Source organism: Diabrotica virgifera, chromosome 4 (genome assembly GCF_917563875.1).
Source record: "Diabrotica virgifera virgifera chromosome 4, PGI_DIABVI_V3a".
NCBI lineage: Eukaryota > Metazoa > Arthropoda > Insecta > Coleoptera > Chrysomelidae > Diabrotica > Diabrotica virgifera.
In genome coordinates, this window is record NC_065446.1 from 240,232,352 (window position 1) to 240,258,672 (window position 26,321).

Consider the following 26,321-nt stretch of genomic DNA (forward strand, 5'->3'; position numbering starts at 1 on the left):
TCAGATAATGTTAAGATAATTTAACCCAATTCACTTAGTCCGAAAATGCTTCCTAAGGCACATCAAAGGCAAAGGCACGAAAATGCACATCAAAGAAACATGAAATGTAAATTACGTTTCATGGAAATAAACCACTGCTAAACAAATATATGTCCGGCCATTTATTAAACTCTCCGAAAATAAAAATGTGTCATGAGCATGAATCACACTCGTTTCATTGGTAGACGGACTTTGAGATTTGTTTAGCAGTGTTTTCTTTTCATGAAACATGTTTTTCGTTTCATGTTTCATGTTTTTCGCTTCATGTTTCTTTGGTGTGCGGCTTGGCTAAGGGAGCTAGAGCTCTTTGAAGATGGCGTCTTGTAATTAGTTTTTCTTAAATACCTCCAGAACGCTTCTATTTAGAAAAACAAACATTGGTACGCTTATTTATCTTTAAGATATAAATCTAATCCATTCATTCCAAATTTCTAGTACCGATCATAGGCGTCCGTTTTGGGTAGGGCAACGGTTATTTTATCGCATAACTTTGTTATCTTTAATTTTTATGCATTTCTGATACTGGATTATTAAATCGGGAAGTATTTTAGTACTAAAAGGTACTCTTGTTTTAAATCGGTAGGACACACCGTTTTCTAGAAAAATCGATTTGAAAACTTTTCGCTTTTTGAATTAAAAAAAAATTTCAAAAAAAAAACCGTTTAGAAAGACGAAAACTGGTACATTTATTTATATTCCAGAGATAAATCCATTTCATTAATTGCGAATTTCTAGTACTGGTCATAGGCGTCCGTTTTGGGTAGGTCAACAGTTATTTTATAGCATAACTTTTTTGTCTTGAATTTTTGAGCATTTTTGACACTAGATTATTAAATTATGAGGTATTCGAGTACTAAAAGTTACTCTTACTTTATGTTGGTAAAATACTTCGTTTTTTGTTGAAAAGTTCTTTCAATTTTTTTTCAAATTCCAAAAACGAAAACTTTCAAATCGATTTTTCTAGAAAACGGTGTGTCCTACCGACTTAAATCAAGAGTACCTTTTAGTACTAGAATACCTCACAATTTAATAATCCGTTGTCAAAAATGTATAAAAGTTAAGGACAAAAAAGTTATGCGATAAAATACCCGTTGCTCTACCCAAAACGCACGCCTATGACCGGTACTAGAAATTTGCAATGGATGGAATCGATTCAGCTCTGAAAAGTAAATATGCATACCAATTTTCGTTTTTCTAAATAGAAGCGTTCTGGGGGTATTTAAGAAAAACTAATTTCATGACGCCATCTTCAAAGAGCTCTAGCTCCCGTAAGAAGCATTTTCGGACTAGGTGAATTGGGTTAAATTGTCTTAAAATTATCTGAGGAATCTCCTGTCTTCGTTTGTCGGTAGAGTTTCTGGACACCCTGTATAGTAGAGGTACATCTGCAGGGTATCAGGTTTCTCCCCATATGATAATCTGACGCGCTCGAGTAACTGCAAAAATCCCCGCTTGGGCTCCCCTAGCATAAAATACATACACATATTAATACACTCACCGGCACAAAATTCCGCCACTCAAAATTTTTGATTAAGTTTGACAATCTATAACTTTATCATTTGTACTCCGATTTTCAAGATTCTTGCATCAGTTTGTAGGTACATGTATTGATATCGTTTGGTATTATTCCGGTAACAAAAATTGTTTGCTTAGATGGCATTATACGGGGGTGAATGAAAGCGTGTTTTTTTTTCTAACTTTAAAAAATTCTGTGGAAAATTGGAGGGCTGATTTTGTTTTTTTGATGCTCCTTTTGTATTATCCTAGAGGTATTACTAAGATTTTGTTTTTTTAATTATCCAAATATATCTTTTCTTGTAAGAACTGTAAATAAAAACACTGCTTTGAAGGTTTTTTTAATTAAAAATATCAAACTCACTAAAATTAACAAAACAAACCAAAATTAACAACAAAACCAAACAACTCAATAGCGGGTATGTCCACTTCTTGCAGCAACGACTGCTCGCAATCTGTTTGGCATCGAATAAAGATGTGTTATCCTTGCCTCGGGAATAGCCCGATATTCCTCTACCAGGGCCATAACTGTACCAAATTTTCTGGAGGCCTAGGATGACGGCGAATAGCTTTTTTAATTCATCCCATAAATACTGAATAGGATTGAGATCTGGGCTGCATGCGGGCCATTCTAATCTTATCAATCCAACCTCTATTTTATGAGTCAATCAGTGTTTTTATTTACAAAAAATGGTACAGCTCTTACAAGAAAAGAGATATTCGGATAATTTCAAAAACAAAATTTTAGTGATGCTTCCGGAATAATATGACAGGACTATGAAACAAAATCAGCCCTTCCATTTTTCCACAGAATGTTTTAAAGTTAGAAGGAGATACAACACTTCCATTCACCCCCGTATAATGCAATGCAAGCAACATTTTTGTGTTACCGGAATAATACCAAACGATATCAATACATGTACCTACTAGGTCTGGATCCCGCGTATGAAAAAAAAGTTGATTAATAGCAAGCTGAAAATTTGTTAATGGCTTAAGGGTTTAATGGCTTAAGGGTGTCTAGTCGGATAAACTTTGATATATGGGAACACTGGAACAGGGGCAGTTTTAATTGTGCAACAGGTTAAAAATTTGGAACGGTCACACCACGAAAACGGCACATTTATTTTGTCCGACAGAACAGACTTAAACTCTCCTAACAGAGATTAAACTCTCATGCAAAAATCAGACTGTTATTTATCACCAAATGGGCGTTTTAATGAGTGGAACATGTAGAATATGTCAAATGACAGGAATTCTGACAGGTGATAAATAGCAGTCTGATTTTTGCATGAGAGTTTAATCTCTGTTGGGAGAGTTTAAGTCTGTTCTGTCGGACAAAATAAATGTGCCGTTTTCGTGGTGTGACCGTTCCAAATTTTTAACCTGTTCCACAATTAAAACTGCCCCTGTTCCAGTGTTCCCATATATCAAAGTTTATCCGACTAGACACCCTTAAGCTATTAACAAATTTTCAGCTTGCTATTAATCAACTATTTTTTCATACGCGGGATCCAGACCTATACAAACTGGTGCAAGAATCTTAAAAATCGGAGTACGTATAATAAAGTTTAAATTATCAAACTTTATCAAAAATTTTGGGTGGCGGAATTTTGTGCCGGTGAGTGTAGAACATGTGAAGATATTGTAAATAGTTTTATAAATTAAAAAATATTGCAAATATTTTTTTACTACAGGCATATTTTCTACATAAACTTGCATATTTATGCGCATATTTCATACCTTTTTATTTGCATATTTGCCTAAGTCTAGTTATGAATATTCATTATATATATTTGACGCACCGCTATCTCTGTTTCAGGCCAGCGCCTTCACCTCTTTCCACATTAACCCGTTGTCTTCTAGCTCTCTGTTAATATTTCTTTTCCTGGATGTCATTGGTCTGCCTGGTTTTCTTTTTAGTATGATAGAATTGATCCAAAAGATGGCATAACCCAGACATCCAAAGTGAAAGTTATCTTCCAATACCAAATTGTTCTATATGGTCCACATAATGTTCAGAAAAAAGTCACACCATTTTGAGCGTCGGGTTTGGGGGGGAGAAATCGGTAAATTCGTAGTTTTTTACGTTTTTCTATAAAACAACCTTCTATACAAAAATGTATTAAATGCATTAAATTTGTAATAAAAAAGGTCCTGTGCATAATCCTTCTAAAATGAACGGTTCCAAAGTTACGGAGGTAGTATAGTATAATTGGTCCAAAAAAGGCCTAACCCAGACATCCAAAATAAAAGTTTTCCTCCTACACCAAATTGCTATATATATATATATATATATATATATATATATATATATATATATATATGGTCCACATATGGTTCAGTAAAAAGTTACACCATTTTGAACGTCCAGTTTTGGGGTGGGGGAGATGGGGGAGAAGTCGGTAAGTTAGTAGTTTTTTTACGTTTTTCGTCAATATTTCTAAAACTAGCGTAAACAAAACTTCAGCGTAAACAATGTTTTATAGAAAAATGTTCTACATAAAATTTAAAACAAAAAAGGTCTAATTCATAATTGTTATAAAATCAACGGTTCCAGAGTTACGGAGGGTGAAAAGTAGAGGTTTTCGATACTTTTTATATTTTTCGGCAATTCATGATGATTTTGGGTAATGAGGTTGACGTTTCTTCCAGGGGTTATCACTAACATACCATCGGCCACTGAAATAGCAAATTTGATTTATTAAACACAATCCTGTTAAAGAAAATCAGTAGGAAATTGCCCAAAAAATATAAAAAATATCAAAACCTCCACTTTTCACCCTCCGTAACTCTGGAACTGTTGATTTTGTAACAATTATGTACACGACCTTTTTTGTTTTAAATTTTATGTAGAACATTTTTGTATAGGACATCGTTTACGCTAAAGCATAATTTTAGAAATATTGATGAAAAACGTAAAAAAACTACTAATTTACCAAATTCTCCCCCATCTCCCCTCCCCCCACCCCAAACCGGACGCTCAAAATGGTGTAATAACTTTTTACTGAACAATATGTGGACCATATAGAACAATCTTCTACTTTGGATGTTTAGGTTAGGCCTTTTTTTGGACCAATTATACTATACTACCTCAGTAACTTTGAAACCGTTCATTTTAGAAGGATTATGCATAGGACCTTTTCAACGAAAACATTTCGTTTATAAATTCGCAAAAGTGTGTGTGTTATTGCGTTGCCGCTCCTGCAATACTCAGATCAGATTTATCGATGGATTCTTATGTAGTTTTTTCTTCTGAATCCAAATCTGAAAACGGCATTTCGATATTTCTAACCGTCTTCGAGATAATCGACCTCAAAGTCTAAAATGTGACGTCACAATCGTTTTATTTTCTTCCGACACACTACACGTCCAGCTGAAATCGTTGCTATTAAGTAGGCTAGTTTTTTAATCTCGATTTGTTAAGCAAAGCATAGGTTATTTACATTTGAGTTTGACACCTCGTGAATGTCAAACTAAATTTTAAATTAAGTATTAATAAAATATCAATGACTTTTGATAGTGAATTTAAATATTATATAAAATAAATAAAATGTTCAAAAATACAATTTGAGTATATTTTAAAAGCAATAATTTATTAACAGCTTTAAAATGGTTTATACGAGTATACGGCCTCCCCTTTATGATAAATGAACTGTTCCATTTGCTATGAAATTAAAATATAGTCGCTTCGCTAAAGTCGACACAACTGGCTAGTGATTTTAGTAGGTAATTTTTTTGTTTTTGCGAATTTGACAAAATTGACAAAATTACTAATTATTTAGTAATTATTAACTAATTAGTAATTTTTTTTGCCAAATTGGCAAAATTATTGACTAAAATCAGTAACCAGTTGTGTCTGAGTTTAGCGAACCGACAGTATATGAAATAATATTGTTTGGTATAAAAAATTATGGTCTGATATGTGCAATTACATCCTTCTAATGGAAAAAATATTTGAAGATTTTTCTCAAATTATGGATACCAACAAAATTTTCATTTATAACTCTAACAATAAAACACTGAAAACGTTTGTTTTCTATACTTCCACAAACTTTATTATATCTAAGTGACTACAGCTGTTTCGGCGGAGTGCCTTTCTCAAGTGATATAGTTTACAATGTGTTTGCCTTTTTAAGTCTTCAACTGAAGATTTTTCTCAAATTATGGATACCAACAACATTTTCATTTATAACTCTAACAATAAAACACTGAAAACGTTTGTTTTCTATACTTCCACAAACTTTATTATATCTAAGTGACTACAGCTGTTTCGGCGGAGTGCCTTTCTCAAGTGATATAGTTTACAATGTGTTTGCCTTTTTAAGTCTTCAACTGAAGAGGCAAACACATTGTAAACGATATCACTTGAGAAAGGCACTCCGCCGAAACAGCTGTAGTCACTTAGATATAATAAAGTTTGTGGAAGTATAGAAAACAAACGTTTTCAGTGTTTTATTGTTAGATAAAATGAACTTCCATCAAGTAACGGTCGAATCCATCAATTATTTATAACTCTTTTATTTTTAATTTGACGAAGAAAAGTTATTCACAAAGAGCTCTTCATGTTCTAAGATTTATGATGCAACCATCATATCTAAAATTTTATTAATTTTATACGAGGTAGGTATATAAAAAATATGAATTTCAATCAAGAGTAAACTACCTTTATAGTTCATAACATTTAAATTAGAATGATATAATTGCACATTAAAACATAATTATTAATTCTAAACTACTTTTCATAATAGCGATTTTCCATATTATGAATTAAAATACGTAAATAAACAAAGTTTTCGTTATGATAATGCTCGCATTTTCAGCTTGTTTATTTTAAATTTAATGTAGAACATTTTTGTATAGAAGGTTGTTTATGCTAAATCGTATAGTTTTAGAAATATTTACGAAAAACGTAAAAAGCTACGAATTTACCGATTTCTCCCCCCTCTGCCCCCAAACCCGACGCTCAAAATGGTGTGACTTTTTTCTGAACATTATGTGGACCATATAGAACAATTTGGTGTTGGAGGATAACTTTCACTTTGGATGTCTGGGTTTGGGTCTAGTTATACCATACTATTTTCCAGTTGGTTGGTTATCCAGAGCTTGTTTGGTTATATTTATCATCTTCATTTTTCCCTAAGGTGTGTCCAATAAACTTTCATTTGCGTCTACTTATTTATTGTTTAGACTTTAGACTATAGGCTCTTGATTAGTTTTTCTCCAAAGTTCCTTGTTACTTATCCGATTTGGCCAATATATTTTCAATATTCGTCTGAGGCATCTATTTACAAATGTTTGAACCTTTTGTATAATCTTTTTCTCTAATTTAAAAGTTTCTGCTGCATATAGCAAAACGCTCTTTACATTTGTATTAAATATTCTGATTTTGGTTTTGGTTGTTAATTTATTGGACTTGCATATTTTCTGCAGCATATAGAACGTATTCTGGGCTTTAGTTATCCTTTCATTAATTTCTTCTTCTATTCCACCGCTAGCGTCAATTTTTCTTCCCAGATAGCAAAACTTTTGAACATTTTCTACTTCTTCTCCCTTCAATGAACCCATAGGCGTAACCAGGGGGGGTTTTGGGGGTTGTAACTCCCCCCATTGGGATGTACTTTGAGCTCCATACGCTTAACACCATAGCCCTCAGAGACCTTCCAGTAGTTGTAACCCCCCCCTTTCAGGTAGTTGTAACCCCCCCCTTAGGATCATCCTGGTTACGCCTATGAATGAACCGAACTTATCTTCATAAATTTGGTTTTTCTTGTATTGATCTCTAATCGTATTTTTTTTGCTTCTTTTGTCATCGTTTCTGTTGTTGTCTTTTTTCGGACACCAGACATAATATCATCCTCAAAATCTAGATCTTCAAACTGACCAAAAGCATTCCATCTAATTCCTGTTTTATTTTTTTGCTTTCTTCATGACCCAGTCGATTAAGATCAAAAATATGGTTGGAAATAAAATACACCCTTGTCTAATTTCACTGTCTGTGTTGATTGGTTCTGTGAGTTTCCCATTGTGCATGATTTGTGCGGTATAATTTTCATATAAAATTTTGATGATTCCTATGTATTTTAATGGAATTCCATATCTCTTTAATATATCCCTTATTTTTTCTGTTATTCCAGTCAAAAGCTTATATAATGTCAATGAAATTTATATAGATTTTGCTCTGCCATTATATTTCTTGTTCTACAATGTTTTTTTAATGTGTTAATATGATATGTGCATGCTTTATTACTTCTGAATCCCGCTCGGTTTGGTCTTAAAAACTTGCCTATAGTTTCTTTCATCCTTTCTAGTATCGCCCTTGTCATGATACTCCTAGTGATGTTGAAAAAGTAACTATTCGCTACAAAGTACTCGTTACTTACGAATACCGAAAGTAATGATTACTATACAGAGAGGCAAATCGTTATTTTGATTACTCTGATTATTTCGTGCCAATCGTATTAGAGCAAGTAACGACTATTGTATCTACTTTGATTACTCTGATTACTTCGTACCAATCGTATCAGAGCGAGTAACGACTATTGTATCTACTTAGATTACTCTGATTACTTCGTTACAAAATACAAAAGTAATCATAGTAATCAAATCATTTTTATCCCTTAAACAGATTGGTGAAGGTCGTTGTTATATCGGAATACCTATACAAAATACCTACCTACTGAGAAATACGATTTTCGATATGATTACCGGTACTCAAATACAAAAGTAATCATAGTAATCAAAGTAACGAATACTGTAAATTATTACTTTATAAAGAATACCTACCTACTGAGAAATACGATTCTCGATATGATCACCGGTACTCAAATACAAAAGTAACAAAATAATCATAGTAATCAAAGTAACGAATACTGTAAATGATTACTTTATACAAAAGTAACGATTTGTAATGAATACTCGAAAGTAACTATAATCAACATCACTAATACTCACTCTAGATAGTACTGTTATTGCTCGCCAATTGTTGCAATTCGTTTGATCTCCCTTCTTGGGTATCTTTACAATTATACCTTTTTTCCAATCATGAGGTATTCTCTCCTCCTGCTATATTTTGTTTATTATTACATACAGGATTTTTTCCGATGTTTCTCTATCTGCTTTCAGTAGTTCTGTAGTAATGTTATCTATTCCATCTGCTTTCTCTCTTTTCAGCCGTTGTATTGCTTTACTTACTTTTTTTTATGAATTCCGATTCGGTGAAACTTAGTTCTTCCTTTATTTCTTCAAATAGAAATGTTCCTGAAATGTTCAATCCATCTCTCAGATATTTCCTTTTCATTCTTCAATATTTCCCCATTTTTGTCTTTGACATGAGCTTAGTTTTTCGTCGTTCTATATAGAGTTCCCATGTTGTTTTTTGCTACTGTTTCTGCTTCTATTATCTAACAGTTCTTCGTTATATTGCCTTTTGTCGTTTCTCGCACTTTTTTTAACTTATTTATATTTCTCTGTATATTCTCTCTTCATTTGTTCTCTATCTTTTAGATCATTTTTTAACATTTTACATTTTAGTAGTTTCCTTTCTTTTATTTTTTCCCAAGTGCTTCTCGACAATCATGGTTTATTACTTCTTTTTTGTATTCCTATCGTTTCTTCTGCTGCTTTATTATATAATCCTCTTAACTTGGTCTTATATTCTTCAGTACTTTCATTTCCGTCTTTGAACCACTGAACGTTATATCTTTGTAGTTATTTCTTAGTAGTGATTATTTTCCTCCAAATTGTACTAGCACAAATTCCAACACATTTATTCTATATGAGTACCTGAATAGACCTTCTTTCTCACCTTTTAACATCCACCACTTGATGGTTTATCGTCCTCTCCGATATTTTGGTTTGATTTCGCTTTTTTACTTCAATATCCAGCACCAGCAACTTATTCTGTTGGCTTACTGTCTCACTAACTATTACCTTGAAGTCCATACATTCATGTATATCTACTTTTCTTCTCATGAAATAATCCATTTGAGAGTGATTTTGTCCAGTTTTGTACGTAATAAGTTGAGTTTATATTTTTTGAATCGTCAATCGAAACAATCGTCATATCTAATGCTGTTGCTAATTCATATTATTCCAAAGCCTAGTCCCCATGTATTGTTTCATATCCTGTCTTGGATTGGTTCAGATGTGCATCAAAATCCGCTCCTATTATAACTTGCTCCTCTTTTGGAATATTTCTCATTGTGTCTCCTGATTGATCATAGAAAGCTATATTTTTTCATTCTTACCCAGCCCTGTTTGATGAACATGTATTTTAAGAATTCTTCTATAAGCTTGTTTTTGATATACGAAATGTTTTGTTGAAATTTGACTGTTATCTATTTACTAAAGGCTTTTCTCAATATTCAAAATGCTCTTAATTGTATCGCATTTTACATATCATAATACTTAGTGATGATGAAGTCAACGACTAAATTGAGTGTTTTTTTTTATATACCAGTAAATCATACGTACTTTAACGGGAGCTTCTGTAGCTATGGTTGTAAAAAACGTATCTGATGAATTTGATAAGATAGTAAAATCAAGAGCAGCAGTCGGTCCAAAAGAAATTGGTTTATTATCATTTGCAATGCTAAAAATGAATATTTCAACAATTATTCAATTAACAGATTCAAACAAGAAGAGCAAAGTAACCTACACTATGGGTGAGATTTTTGTTGTAGATAAATGGGCTACATAATTAAAAACACAACAATAGCCGTCCATTGTGAGCTCAGTCACAAATATGTCCTCACAGGGACGCCTTTTTCCGTTCCATATACAATCTTTTACGACTTCAAAGCACGTGGGTTGTAACTAAAATCAAGAGTTTCTTACAGCGACTTTTTATATCTATGACAAAAGTGAATCGTGTTCACGTGAAAAAATATGTAAAAAATAAGAGTGCAAATAAAAGAAGAGTGTGAAAATAAACAAAATGCTAGAAGATATTCGAAATCTAGGAATGCCTAACAGCTGTATCATCCTCATAAAAATGACGTTGTACTTGTGGATGCCTTCAAATATCTGGCCACAGAAATTTGATGACATCGAAACTATTAGACAGAAGGACCAAAATGACTATTTACAGAACATTTATTAGATCTATCTCTGTAAAGGAAAACTATCGCAACCTATCAAGTATGAAACTGGCATTAAACAAGGAGATTCGCTGAGCCCATTAATATTTAATCTGATAATGGGTGAAATCATAAAGAAAGTTAGAAAGAAGAGGATATAGAATGGGAGAAAAGAAAATAAAGATAATATGCTACACCGACGACGCCATAATAAGAGCCGTAAATAATGATGACCTACAAAGATTAATTACAGAATTCGAAGACACGGCGTGGCGCTTATATACAACATGGTGATCTCAACAGAGAAAACTAAATCGATAGTGATATCGGCGCAACCAAGACGATGTAAACTGGTCGTAAATAAGAAAATAATAGAACAAGTAATGGAAACGGAGTACTTGGGAATAAAATTTTCAAGCTACGGAAAATTGGAAGAAGAAGTACAAAAACAAGTAAACATGGCGAACAGAGCAGTAGGATGTCTCAACAACACAATCTGGAGAAACAAATACCTCACAACCGAAACGAAAACCAGGATATATAAATCAAATAAGACCGATAATGACGTACACAGCGGAAACAAGAGCAGATATGGCGAAAACACAAAGACTACTAGGTCTGGATCCCGCGTATGAAAAAAAATTTGATTAATAGCAAGCTGAAAATTTGTTAATAGCTTAAGGGTGTCTAGTCGGATAAACTTTGATATATGGGAACACTGGAACGGGGGCAGTTTTAATTGTGGAACAGGTTAAAAATTTGGAACGGTCAGACCACGAAAACTGCACATTTATTTTGTCCGACAGAATAGACTTAAACTCTCCGAACAGATATTAAACTCTCATGCAAAAATCAGACTGCTATTTATCACCAAATGGTCGTTTTAATGAGTGGAACATGTAGAATATGTCAAATGATAGGAATTATGACAGGTGATAAATAGCAGTCTGATTTTTGCATGAGAGTTTAATCTCTGTTCTGAGAGTTTAAATCTATTTTGTCGGACAAAATAAATGTGCCGCTTTCGTGGTCTGACCGTTCCAAATTTTTAACCTGTTCCACAATTAAAACTGCCCCTGTTCCAGTGTTCTCATATATCAAAGTTTATCCAACTAGACACCCTTAAGCTATTAACAAATTATCAGCTTGCTATTAATCAACTTTTTTTTCACACGCGGGATCCAGACCTATACTGAAAACAGCAAAAATGAAAGTCTTACGAAAAATTACAATTCTAAAAGACAGAGTAAGAAGTGAGGAAATACGAGCGAGATGTTGTATAGAGGAAATAAACATGTGGACCAAAAGAAGAAAAGTAAAATGGAATGAACACATAAAAGGAATGACAGAAAATAAAGAGTAAGAAAAGCAAGAGACAAATCGCCAAATGGAAGATCATTGGGACGACCGAGGGAAAGATGGTCTGACAAGGTAAATTGAGGCTAAAAACCGAAATAAAACAGAAATGAGCATATTTATAAAATAGAAAGAAGAAGAAGAAGAAGAAGATTTGTTAGATTTGTATAACCTATGGTTGTGAAACCTGGTTAATGACAAAAAGCTAAGCGCAACTCAAGACATTCGAGAGAAAGAAACAGTATACGAACCAGTGTAAGAGGAAGGAGAATCAGGTGAAACGATTAATGAATTCAATGAAGGACACGATATGATAAATTTGTTAAAAGTCAGATATTGTCATGGCTGAGACATGTCTAGAGACAAGAAGATACAAAATCAACAACGATAATATTACAATGATGAAAGTCGATAAGAAGACGGAAAAAAAAGGAAAACCCAAAACGAGATGATTAGATGACGTGGAAGACGACCGACGAGCTAAAAACTATGGAGGTCTCACCATAGCCATACTATGACCTTCCAGACCATAAAAAACTTACTTACTAAGCAGGCTTAAAACTAAACTTAAAGCTAAAGCTAGAAGTAGTTGGTTTTTAAAGATTTTTAGATTAAATTTTAAATTCACTGTTTTTAATGCATATCGATGTAAAAACTTGTGCTCTTAGTCCAGAAAGCCACTGCGCATCCGCTAGGAAACATAATCTGATTCGTATTTTTTGCACAATCTTACTCAAAAAGGACTCCTTTTAACAAATTTTTATGTTGCCAGCACCAAAAGGTGGTTAAAAATTTTTTAAAGGTTTTTTTTTGTTTTTTTTCCCAAAATTATTTTTTCTGCATGGAAAAAAGTTTTTTTTGGTTTTTTGGATCATTCCAAACAGAAAAGGTCTTTAGTGACGTTTCTCTAAAAATGATAGTTTTTAACATATAAGTGATTAAAAATGGCGAAATCGGCCATTTTTACCCCTCAAAAACTATGTGAAAAACTGAAAATTTGAATGTTGCCAAGGTAGGTAGCTATTCTTTAAACATCGATTGATGAAATCCCGAAGAGTTTTTTGCAATACAATATTCAAAACTCCTTTGTTTTTTAATTGCTAATCAAGCGTGCGCGACACTATTTTTCACCGACAATATGGTGCAAATGAAAGGAATAAATTCGTTATTTCGTAAACCGGCGACTTTAAGGAAAAATACCGAAACAGGTCGATTTTTATTTTTAAGTTATGATATTATGGCATATATGGTATAGTAGTGACGTCATCCATCTGGACGTGATGATGTAATGGATGATTTTTTTAAATGAGAATAGGGGTCGTGTGCTAGCTCATCTGAAAGGTTCTTCAATTCTCTATTCAGTAATATAAACATTTATATAATTATTTATACGGGGTGTCCAACAAATTTTTATTAAATTAAATTATTTGACAAAAAAAGTAGAAGGACACCCTGCATAAATAATTATGTAAATGTTTACATTACTGAATAGAGAATTGAACAACCTTCCAAATGAGCTAGCACACGACCCCTATTCTCATTTAAAAAAATCATCGATTACGTCATCACGCCCAGACGGATGATGTCACTAGTATACCATATATGCCACAATATCATAACTTAAAAATAAAAATCGACCTGTTTCGGTATTTTTCCTTAAAGTCGCCGGTTTACGAAATAACGAATTTATTCCTTTCATTTGCACCATACTGTCGCGATGTCGCATGTCGGTGGAAAATAGTGTCGCGCACGCTTGATTAGTAATTAAAAAACAAAGGAGTTTATTATATATTTATTGTATTGCAAAAAACTCTTCGGGATTTCATCAATCGATTTTTAAAGAATATCTACCTACCTTGGCAACATTCAAATTTTCAGTTTTTCACATAGTTTTTGGGGGTTAAATATGGCCGATTTCGCAATTTTTCAATTTTTAATCGCTTATATGTCAAAAACTATCACTTTTAAAGAAAAGTCACTAAAGACCTTTTCTGGTTGGAATGTTCCAAAAAACCTAAAAAACTTTTTTCCATGCAAAAAAAATAATTTTAGGAAAAAAACAACAACAACGTTTAAAAAATTTTTGACCACCTTTTGGTCCTGGCAACATGCAAATTTGTTAAAAGGAGTCCTTTTTGAGTAAGATTGTGCAAAAGATCCGAATCAGAATATTTTTCCTAGCGGATGCGCAGTGGCTTTCTGGACTATCTATGTGCTTTATTTTTGTGCTATATTTTAAACCGTGACCAGACATCTTGTAACGCGACAATTCGTAACCGGACAAGTCGTAACGGACAAGTCGTAACGGACAACTCGTAACGGTGACAGTTCGTAACTATACAAATTCGTAACGAACAATTCGTAACGTCAAAATTGAATTATTCTGGAAAGATTATTGGTTATAGCGTTGGGGTATTCAATCAACGGTTATAGTTGATAAGAGGGATGGCTTTTAATACTTATATGAAATGCCTTAAAAATGTTTATCCTTATACTGATTCGTTAAATTGATATACATAATTTCATTTATAACTGTAATAATAGTTTCCACCAAACAAAAATAAACAAAATAATTCAATTTGGACGTTACGAATTGTCCGTTACGAATTTGTATAGTTACAAACTGTCGCCGTTACAAAGTGTCATCGTTACGAACTGTTGCTGTTACGAATTGTCCGTTACTAGTTGTCTGGTTACGAACTGTCGCGTTACGAGATGCATGGAACCATTTTGAACATATACATACTCTGTACAGTCGATCTGTGGTATTATAATAACCATTAGCAGCTGAATCCCATTTTTCCAAAAAATTCTGAAAGTATATTATACGTTCCGGTTTGACAGGCAGATTGTACTCATATAGGTATCCCAATAACGTAATATTGGACAAAATTTCCTCAGCACTTACCCTAGACCGTGCTGCTCTAAAAATGTTTGTAATCTTAAGCTTTTTATTCTTACTCGTTAAATATAGCTCGAGAAAAAATTCCTAAAGTACCTCCGATTTTCAAAAATTTTGCAAAAAAGATTGAGTTTTCATATTATGTTGAGCTGTATTTCATAAAATAATGAAAATAAAATCATTTTAGAAAACTATTGTCGGAATGATTTATCTTAAAAATTTGAAAAAAATGATTGTTTTATACCTCTAGTAGTTTGTAAGATATAGCCCTTTTTCTAACTGCTAATTTGTTTTACCTATTGGGTGCACGCGCACATAAAAAATTAAACATTTTTAAACTAATTTTTTAATCAATAATTTGAGACAATTACTAAACGTAAAAATTTACGAAAAGGTCATATAATATATATAAAAAATGAATGTGTGTGTACTTTGTACGCACTAAGTTATACTTCTATTGTATGATTTCAACGAAATAAATGTATTTTAAAAAGTTTATTTGTATTTTATTTAAACATTAAACTAGTTTTAATACCTACTACTTTTTAAAAATTTTTACTAAAACATTACCAAAAATTAAAAAATTAGTTATTTTAGTTAAACTCATATCCATCTTAAACTAAAAAGTTTAGCAACTAACTTCATGCTGACGTTGTGATTGTGCACGTACTTCATATTGTCATTTTTATAAAAATTAACTCTCAACATTTTTCCCAATCGCGCCTAAAGAAGTATAACTTCTAAAAGAATATCAATTTTAATACTAATTAATTTGCATAGTAAATTAAAAATTATTTAATTTAGAAAAATATTATTAACGACAAACACATACAGTTTTTGAGAGCAATAAATATTTTTCGCCATAAAAATTCGCCAGAAACTACTGAAACTATAAAAACATTTTTTTGGAAAATTTCTAAGGTAAAGTCATGCCGATAGTAGTTTCCAATAAAAATGTTATTACTTTTTTTGTTAACTGTTTTTTATACAGAGTGGGCCAAAGAAAACAGTCCACCTCGATATTTGGCAGTATTTATTAGATTTTAAGGAAATGAAGAAACAGGTCAATTTTTGATCTAAGGGAGACACATTTTTACGGTACATACATCTGTCATTTGTCAACCCCTCCCTTCCACATCCCCCACCCCTTATTTTTAAATAGGGAATAAGGGGTTTTGATAGGTTATTCGATACTCTATTCAGTAATATTAACATTAACATAATTATTTATAGAGAAAATTAATTACAAGAAAAATTATTTTGAATTGAATTGACACAAAAAAAAGAATTTATGCAATTTATTTACAAAAAACTTGACAAAAAAAAGAGAAAAAAAGTTTATTTGGCAAATAAATATTGTTTTTCGCTTATATTCAATATTCAACCTACCAAGAGGCAGATGGGTGGCAGCTTGAACATTTTAAGCGAAAAGCAATGTTTATTTATCAAAAATATTTTTTTCTGTTTTGTGACAGCAGTAGAACGTATTTTGAATTAAATAAATTACATACATTCTTTGAACAGCAAGGATTCAGATCCGGAAGATCCTGCGTAGATACCGTATTTGTACTGAGACAAATCAGAAAAGGCCATTGAGTACAATAAACCAACATATCTATGTTTTATAGACCTGACAAAGGCTTTTGATCGCATCCAAGTCGAAGACGTCTTACATTTACTGTATCGAAGAAACATACCAATCAATATTATACAAACCATCGAAAACATCTATTTTCATAATCGAATACAGGCAAAGATAAATGGAAAATTAACGCAGTTTATACCAATACAAAGCGGACCCAGACAAGGTGACTCATTAAGCCCACTGCTTTTTAATATAATAATGGGCAAAATAATAAAAGCAGTACGTAAAGGTCATGGTTACAGAATGGGGAACAAAGAAATCCAAATATTATGTTAAACAGACGATGCCGCAATAATCGCCGAGACAGAAGACGATCTCCAAAGATTAACACACATCTTCAATACAACAGCCAAAAAATACAATATAATAATATCAGCAGAAAAAAACAAATGTATGGCAACATTTAAATACCCACTACGATGTAAAATCGAAACTGATGGGAAAATAATAAAGCAAGAAGCAAGGTTTAGACATCTGGGAATAGATATAACCAGTTACGGAGATGTTGAAGAGGAAGTACGACAACAAAGCTTAAAAGCAAGTAAAGCGGCGGGATCTCTTAATGACGCAATCTGGAAGAACAAACACCTAAGACAAGACACAAAAGCAAGAATCTATAAAGCAGCAATTAGACCTATATTGACATACACGGCGGAGACAAGACCTGACACATCTAAAACAAGACGACTACTAGAAAATACTCCGACGAATATCAGGGAAAAGTCTGTGGGATAGGGAGAGAAGCGAAAACATCATAAGATTATGCAATGTAGAAGATATAAATGGATGGGTGACAAAACGGAAACAGGAGTGGAACGAACACATTAGTAGAATGGAAGAGGATAGGATAGTACGAATAGCACGAGATAAGACACCAAATGGACGAAGAAGTATTGGCAGACCAAGAAAAAGATGGTGCGATAACTTAAATAATTTAGGAGGCTAATATTGAAGAAGAAACAGGCTTTAAAGCCTACATACAAGAAGGAAGAAGAAGAAGACATACATTCTTCTTTTTGTGTCAATTAATTTAATTAAAATATTTTTTTCTTTGACTCCCTGTATACATAATTATGTTAATGTTTATATTACTGCATAGAGAATTGAATAACCTTTTAAATGAGCTAGCACACGACCCCTATTACCGTAAAAATGTGTCCCCCTTAGATCAAAAATCTGCCTGTTTCGTCATTTCCTTAAAATCTAATAAATACTGCCAACTATCGAGGTGGACTGTTTTCTTTGGCCCATTCTGTATAATAAACCCTTTAAACTATCTATTTGGCTATTTCCAAATTCTCATCTTTGATTTTTTTTTGGTTTTGGTAAAATTTTGTATTTATCGATTTAGTTATTGATACTACATAGTTATTTTTCAAAGATACCTACAATTCGTCGGCATAAATTTGTGCCTTTCTTCGACTAATTTTGTTAATGTTACAAATTGATATTCCTGGCATAGGTATTTCTGCCAGTCTACTACCCATTGCTTCCACAGTCGTCATCGTTGGATTCTTCATAAAGTTCTGCCAGGTGTAATTTATTAAAAAACATGTACAAGCCAAACTTAGAAGATGAATTATGTACCAAATATATCTAAAAATTAGTAGAGCAATATAATTATCTTGTAGATGATTGCTATATTGAGGAAATTTTGGTGTCTATATTCAGCAGCAATAAGGTAATAAATTTACGTGACTAGAATTAGTATCAAAAAAACCCCCTCCCCCATCCGTGTCTTTTGTACTGTTATATTAATAATAGTAAAATTTGAAGGAAGGAAACAAACGGACGTCGGCTTCTCACCATCATTTAGTCTTCGCTTGTCCACTGCTGGACATAGATCTCCCTCATAATTTTCCATCTATTTCGATATTGTGCCTCTTGCATCCAATTCCAATGTCAACGATTTAGGTCATCAGTTTGTGGACGACCTCTGCTTCGGTAGGCATCATCTATTAGTCTCCATTCCAGTATCCGCTTTGTCCATCTGTTATCTGTCATTCGAGCCACGTGACTTGCCCAGTTCCATTGCAGTGTTGCTATTCTCTCTACTGCATCAGCCACTCCTGATCTTTGTCGTAGCTAGCGGTTTGGGATCTGGTCTCGTAGCGAAATGCGCAACATAGCACGCTTTGAGACACACGGATCATTTGCACTGTTCTCCTTGTCATGGTCAATGTTTCCGCTCCATAAGTCAACACTGACAAAACACACTGATTAAAGGATTTTCTTTTAAGGCACATTGGTATGTCAGATGATTTGAAAATATGATTCAGCTTGCCGAAGCCTGCCCAAGTCAGTCTTATACGACGGAGAAACTCAACGGTTTGGTTATCTTTTCCTATGCAAATCTCATGACCTAGATATTTATAGGCAATTACCTGGTCTATGGATCTTGTCAGTGGCGTACTGAGCATGGTTCCGCAGGTTCCGCGGAACCAGGGCCCGGGCCCCGCAGGGGCCCGCTCTAAAGCGGTTGTTGCCTCTTTTGTTTCTAATTCGATGGGGACATTTGGAACTACACAAGAAGATACACACTACGAAATGTAACTGCTTAATAAATTAATTTTTGTGTAGGTACTTAATAATAAAAACGAAGAATAACAATTCATCAAAAAATTTGAAATCAGAATTTATTAAGAAACACAGGGAACGCTTTTGTAAGGTACCTTGCTCGTTTTACCTGCTTGCCGAAGTCCTTGTTTAAAAATTAACCGCCGCTGCCTGCCTACACGTGCTAACTCAAACACTTGTATTTGTTTACATTAGCACGATCCATGAATAAGTTATAGGTAAACTACAAAGTTGCAGAAATTCGGAAACTGAGATATTCAATGCAAGTTTTAAACGGTGAGTCATAAAAATAATCCCAATACAATAGGCTAGATGCTCAATACTCGTGTTATACAATGTGTGTTTTTATTGGGCGGGTGGGCCCGCATCCCAATTGGAACCAGGGTCCGCTGATCTATCGGTACGCCACTGGATCTTGTTCCTAGGCTTCTCAACTAGTCATAATAGGTGACGTAATAGTCTTAGATGACGGTACCGGGCCACTGTGACCGATAATTATAAACGAAACCTAATGCAAGTGGTCTCTCATTTGACAGATTTTGAAAATACCTATTCAATCATACTACTCGTAATTTTGTTTGGCTTTGAGCTAGTTTTGATGAATAAATTAAATAGATACTAAAATTATTGTAGTTTCGTATTTTAATTAAAAGAGATATAAGAACCAGTTCTTATATTAAGTGTTCAAAATAGGCTTTATACACTTTCTGACACTAAACTCTTGTACTCATTCAAATGTGTTAGAAGAACTGTATTCTTCAACATTTCGTTATTTCAAAATGTCAATACTATCGGGTACTGCAGCCAGGGCCCGTAAGGGTTACTGACGCCTGTGTGCAAAAAAGGATTTTGGCGCCCCTTGGGGCATTTTGGTTCATGTTTATTTATTTATTTTTTTGAAGGTAGATAGGTGCTTGAAATAAAGCAAAAAACTGAACTTTAGAAGTCATAATAAATTTTAATGACTTTTACCCGAAAAGTACTTTTTTTTTGGTTATTTTACGTTGAAATATTCGATTTGTAATTTGACGAATAGGATCGTATTTTTCATGAGCCTCAATTTTTTTACTACGTCTTATAGACTTCACGAATACACCATTTTTCAGAACAATATGAATACACCATATTTTCGTTTTTTTTTATAAGCTACATTTTTGATAACAATATTTTTTCGATAAATACTTAGTTTTTGAGTTTAACCGTCTAAAAACGTGTTATTTTGTTGAAAAATAAACATTTTCACTCGTAAATAACTCGAAAAGTATTGATTTAGTTACAAAACTCTATAGAACAAAAGTTGCTTAGAATTAGTCAATTTATCCATTCCAGGACTTACTTGAAACTTATATTTTTCACCCTCCGAGCAAAAGCAACCAACTACACAAGTCTAACTTTGAAGTGGAGGGTAAGTAGAAACTAAATCCACATTTTCATGAAATATCGCCTTATTTCACGTTTATTTACTGGGCTATAGGTGCAATAGATAAATAAAAAATACCTATTGTAGTAGCGATATTTTCCGAGACTTTGCTGTTGCAAATCCATTAATTACATCGCTAAAATATATACCATCAAAAATTTCTTGTTCAATTGCTAATATTGTCCAGGCAATCTTTCTTGAAGCATTGTCCTTTAATATTTTTAACATTGAAAAAGATTGCTTGCCAAAAGCTACAGATACAGACAATGTCAAAATAATTATTAGTGAAATGCTTGTTCGGAAGGGTAGAAATTGAATTGTTTTCAAATATATATTGTAAAATACTTCTTCTTCTTCTTCTTATATTAGGCCTCTTGGCCTGTTCTTAACCGATGTTGAGCTTGTACTCGTTGCTGTGATGTTGACCTTCGGCTATACGGGCTATTCTCTCGCTATCCATTCTCGTCACATGCTGATTCCACTCTCGTCTTCTCTGTCTTCCCCACCGTACTATATCTTGTATGTTACAGAGATCTCCTATTCTGTCGTTCGGTATTCTGTCTCTCAGTGTGTTCAGAGTTATTGACCTCAACGTTCTCATTTCTGATGTTCTCAGTATCCTCTTGGTTTCTGCTGTGTCACAATTTGTTTCTATCGCGTACGTCATGATCGGTCTTACACATGATTTGTATATGCGTACTTTCCCTTCCAGCCTCATATCCTTGTTTTTCCAGATGACATCCCCCAGACATCCTGACACGTAATTGGCTTTATTTGCTTGCTTTCGGACGCTCTCTTTAACATCTCCATAACTACATATTTCGACTCCCAGATATTCGAATCTCGTAAAATACTTAAGGAATCAATATCCATCAGGTAATACAAATAACTTCTTCAAGAACAAAACAACCTTTTAGAAGATCGCTGTCACTTAATTTAAATATGTTTCTTGTGTACTCATACCTAATCCTATTTAATCCAAATTTTGTTTTAAAATTAATTTTTGTTTTTTTTTGCAAATTTTTTTTTCAATTTTTGACCCTTGGTTTTGGCGCCGCTAAAGAATGGCGCCCGTGTGTATTGCACACTTTGCACATACGGTAGCGGGGGCCCTGACTGTAGCGTAAACATTAGATTTCAAGTACCTCCACAGAAAAAATCTAATGGTAGTGACCGAGCTTGTCATTATATTGGACTTCGTCGTTCAATCCATCTACCACGATATTTCTCATCTAGGTAACATCTTACTGCACCATAATAGTGTGAAGGAGCACCATCTTGTTGAAACGTTATTTCCAAGTTGCCGAGGATCAAATTCCAATTCGGAAGAATCCAAATGACTTGGGCAGCAATAGTAAGACTCAGAGATGTGTTGAGAAACAAAAAGATACCAATAAATCTACAGAAAAGGGTATTCAACAGTTGTATTCTACCAGTTATGACCTATGGAATGGAGACCATGGCACTTACAGAGGTATCAGACAATAGATTGAGCACGACACAGAGGGCGATCGAACGAGCTATGTTAGGAGTATCTTTGAGGGATATATATGAAATGAGGACGTGCGAAAAAGGTCGAAGGTGGAAGATGTAATTGGAAGAATTGCTCAAGTGAAATGGAACTGGGTAGAAAACGTGGCACGACAAAACATCAAAAGGTGGACGAGAAACATAGTACATTGGATACCACGCGAGCACAGTCGTAGTAGAGGAAGACCACAAAAACGATGGCTAGACGACATCAAAGCAAAAATGTGAAGAAACTGACACCAAATAACACAAAATTGAGAAGAGTGGAAAACTCATGGGGAGTCCTTTGTCCAGGAGTGGATGAAAACACGTTGAAGAAGATAGGATGATTGCGGTACCTCTATGTGGTCTTGTTAAATAATAATTAACAATATTCAAGGTATAGACACTTTTGCAAATACTTACCAAAGTAGAAAACAACTAGAGAATTAAAAAAGTCAACTTTTTTGACAAATAACCAGAGGCGGACGTTAGATTCTTTATTAATTAAATGCGAAATTATAATTTTAGTATTTATTTAATTTATTATTATCTGGGGACCGATCACGACCTTATTTTATGTAAGATGCTACTAGAACGTCGGCGACGAAGCAGAAAATCCCCAATGTTCATTGAAAAATACAATATTGAGTCGCTAGCAATAGAGAGTAAAAAACTCCTTTATGAGAACAGGATTACTAGCAGACTTAAAGAGATCGACTTACAAACAGAATGGGCAGTAGAAGATACCTGCAAAAAAATTAAGAAATACATCAACGAAGCAGCAGAAGAAGCGATTAGAAAGCGGAAAATTAACACTAGAGCGACAAACCCCACCAAACCTTGGTTTTGTCAAGAGGTAAAAGAACTCTCTGAATTAAAACGCAAATGCTGCCTGAGATTTAAAAGCACACAATCTGAAGAAGTTCTCGCAGAATATGTCCAAGTAAGAAACGAAGTAAACTCAAGAATTAAATCAATTAAAAGAGAACATTGAGCTAAATTCAATAGCGACATGGACTACGACCTATATGGTGCCCAAAAGAAAGTATGAAAAATGCTTCGGAACAGGAAAAAACCACTTAACGAGTTCGTACAGACCAAGGGAGTACCTATAGAGACATGGCAACAGCATTTTAAAGAGCTATATGATGCTGAAGAAACGCTGAATATAAATGAATACGAAACACACATAAATGCTACAATCAATGACGAAGAGGTAGAAGCAAAAAATCAGTCAATCAAGAAGCTAAAAAACAGAAAATCACCTGAACGGATGGTATACCCAATGAACTTTTAAAATATGGGGGCCCTGAACTTGCAAGTAAACTGTCGCAACTCTTTAAAAAAAATCTTAAACGAAACAGAAACACCAGAGGAATGGCATAAGAGCATCACAATCCCCATATTTAAAAAAGGACAAAAAACTTGCCACAAAACTACAGAGGAATAACCCTCTTAAATACAACGATGAAACTTTTCACGGGTATTCTTAAGGACTAACTGGAAAGACAAATCACTAATGCTGAAGAACAAAAAGGTTTTACAAAGGGGCAATCTATAACAGACGCAGTATTTATAATACAACAAATAAAAGAGAAAGCTATAGAGTTCGGCATGCCAGAGTATATTTGCTTCATTGATCTGACGAAAGCGTTTGACAGAGTTCGCCTGGGAGACATTCTAAATATATTAATAGAAAATAAAACACCGACCAGCATAACAAAGATAGTCCATAACCTAAATAACAACAACGTAACCAAAGTTAGAGCAGAAGACCAGGTCACTGAAAATATTCCAACACCGGGAGGAATTAGACATGGAGACAGTTTAAGCCCCTTCTTGTTTAATTTACTCGTGGACAAAATAATTATAAACAAAGTAACATCTCTTAAACGCGGATATAGAATGTGCAAAAAAAGAAATGGTATGGTGTGTTACGCAGATGATGCAGCAATTATTGCTGAATCAGAAGATGATCTTCAGAGACAGCTCTTTCAGTTCTTTCAAGTATGCCGCCAACTAAATATGAACATTTCTACCAACAAAACTAAATGTATGACAATAGCAAAAGATCCGCTCATATGTAAGTTAGTGGTTGAGAACAACCCCATAGACCAGGTGATGCAATTCAGATATCTGGGCATAGATATATCAAGCTCTCACGACCCAGTAAAGGACCTGAGGAGTCAGATCAACAAAGCATCTGCCTTGTCAGGATGTCTGCGGGAGATAGTCTGGTCAAATCCGTATATGCGCACAGATAGTAAAATTAGAATCTATATACAAGACTTGCATACGACCGATCATGACATATGGCATAAAAGTGCGCAAAGACACCAACAAAATGAAACAGATGCTAAGAGTTGCCGACATTAAAACCCTAAGAGCAATAGTCGGGAAAACAAGAAGAAACAGAGTTAGAAATACAGACATTAGAGAGCAATGCAAAATTCAAGATATTGTAAGATGGGGAAGGCAGCGCAAGCGGATGTGGTACAACCATGTAAGACGAATGGATGAGAATAGACTCCCAAAAATTGGCCTAGAAAACAACCCGCCCGATTCAAGACCTCCGGAAGACCACCTAAAAGATGGAGGGATAGTTGGCAATCTACCTCCCAGGAAATTAACTAGAGGCAGCTTCAGAATTAAACAGATCGAAAGATCTCCAAGAAGTAAAAGAAGAAGAAGATTTAATTTATTAGCCGGATAGCTCAGACGGTAGGATCTCTTACTGCAACGCAGAAAGCTGGGGATCAATTTCCAGCGCCGGCGAAAACATCTAGATATTTTTAAATATTTACGTATAGACTCCAGGTCGACTCAGCCTGAATAAAATGAGAATCTAGGGTAAAACCAGAGGTAATAATAGGGGATTAAAGCGTAGCACTGGGCATGTTACCTTCCGTGTATACCGTAGGCCCTAGGGATAGCAGACTACCCTACTATAAACTCAAAGCCGTATAAAAGGAAAAGGGAGATCATTAGTATTTATTTAATTTATTCATTAAAATTAGCTTAAACCCACTTAAACCCAAACAAAATTAGCAGTGGCGGCTGGTCAGAGGAGGCAAGGGAGGCTTAGCCTCCCCATAAATTTTTTACACGTGCTACACTGTTTTGTTTACTTTTGCTATTTTGCTTCGCGTGAGAGATATCGGAAAAAGTTATTTGAACAAGTTATTCCAAATAATATTCTAACCCCACATACCAAATTTCATCACAAAATTCGCACTTTTTTTATTATTTGTAGTCAGGATCCTAAAATCGCAGAGGAGGCTGCTGGCCGGAAAATCTCACTTGCTAATGCTCCGCGCAGCCCAGCAGCGTTTAAGCATGGTAGTTTAAGGAGACCCGGTCTCCTAAGGCTACGGCTCCACGGGCGAGAAATTGACGCTGGCAGTAGCACTAAAATGAACTTAAGGTTCCGCGGAACGGAATGGGAATAGCCGAACTGAACCGACTACGCACAAGTCCTGTAGTCGGTACAGTTCGGCTATTCCTATTCCGTTCCGCGGAACCTTAAGTTCATTTTACTGCTACTGCTAGCGTCAATTTCTCGCCCGTGGAGCCGTTCGCTTAGAGCTGGGTTATCGCTTAAGAGGATCGGTACGTATTTTCGGCTGCAATGCTATTCAAATGGGGATTCATTTTTTTCGAATCCTGAGAAAACTAATAAGTATTTTTGAAAAATTTAAACGCAGAATGAAAGATTACGTTATTAGCGAGGGCCGAAAGTCCCTGAGAACTTCTATAATGTTTATTTTAATAAGTTACAGGGGTGAAAAACTAAGCGAAAATTTAGTGTCATTTTTAATTTCAAATATCTCATTCAAAATAAACTTTTTATTTATTCTAAGGGACTTTCGGCCCTCGGTAATAATTTAATCTTTCATTCTGCGTTTAAATTTTTCAAAAATATTTATTGGTTTTTTCAGGATTCGAAAAAAATGAACTCAATGCCGTGGTAATATTTTCCAAATCTATCTTTGTCTTACAACGCACTCAGCCGAATATAATATTGTCAGCATATATTGTCAGTCAGACACTGACAATCAGTGACCATTTTAAATATTTGACATTGCATCGGGAATATTTTAAGTTATTGATTAAATATTATTGATATATAGTGTATTTGATAAATAATTGATTTAAGACGTGAACTTAATAAAAAGTTATTTATTGTGTATTATTTGTGGAAGATCCAAGCAGAGAATACATCAGGATAATATATTCTGTGATCCAAGTATTTTGTTGTTAAAGATGTTCAAAATTGTA

General features: G+C 34.1%; 2 protein-coding genes across 4 annotated transcripts in view; both read right to left on the reverse strand.

Annotated features, from left to right (window-relative positions):
• Positions 1-26,321, reverse strand: part of LOC114327208 (scavenger receptor class B member 1) — a 633,383-nt gene that overhangs the window by 558,097 nt on the left and 48,965 nt on the right. The window lies entirely within an intron of this gene.
• The window catches only part of LOC114327233 (sodium channel protein Nach-like), a 56,370-nt gene that overhangs the window by 24,222 nt on the left and 5,827 nt on the right, over positions 1-26,321 (reverse strand). Inside the window, exons 2-5 of the mRNA XM_028275780.2 lie at positions 17,924-18,130; positions 14,734-14,911; positions 10,211-10,368; positions 10,027-10,144 (exon numbers count right to left, since the gene is read on the reverse strand). Of these exons, the coding sequence (XP_028131581.1) occupies positions 10,027-10,144; positions 10,211-10,368; positions 14,734-14,911; positions 17,924-18,130 (661 nt within the window). The remainder of the gene's footprint in view (positions 1-10,026; positions 10,145-10,210; positions 10,369-14,733; positions 14,912-17,923; positions 18,131-26,321) is intronic.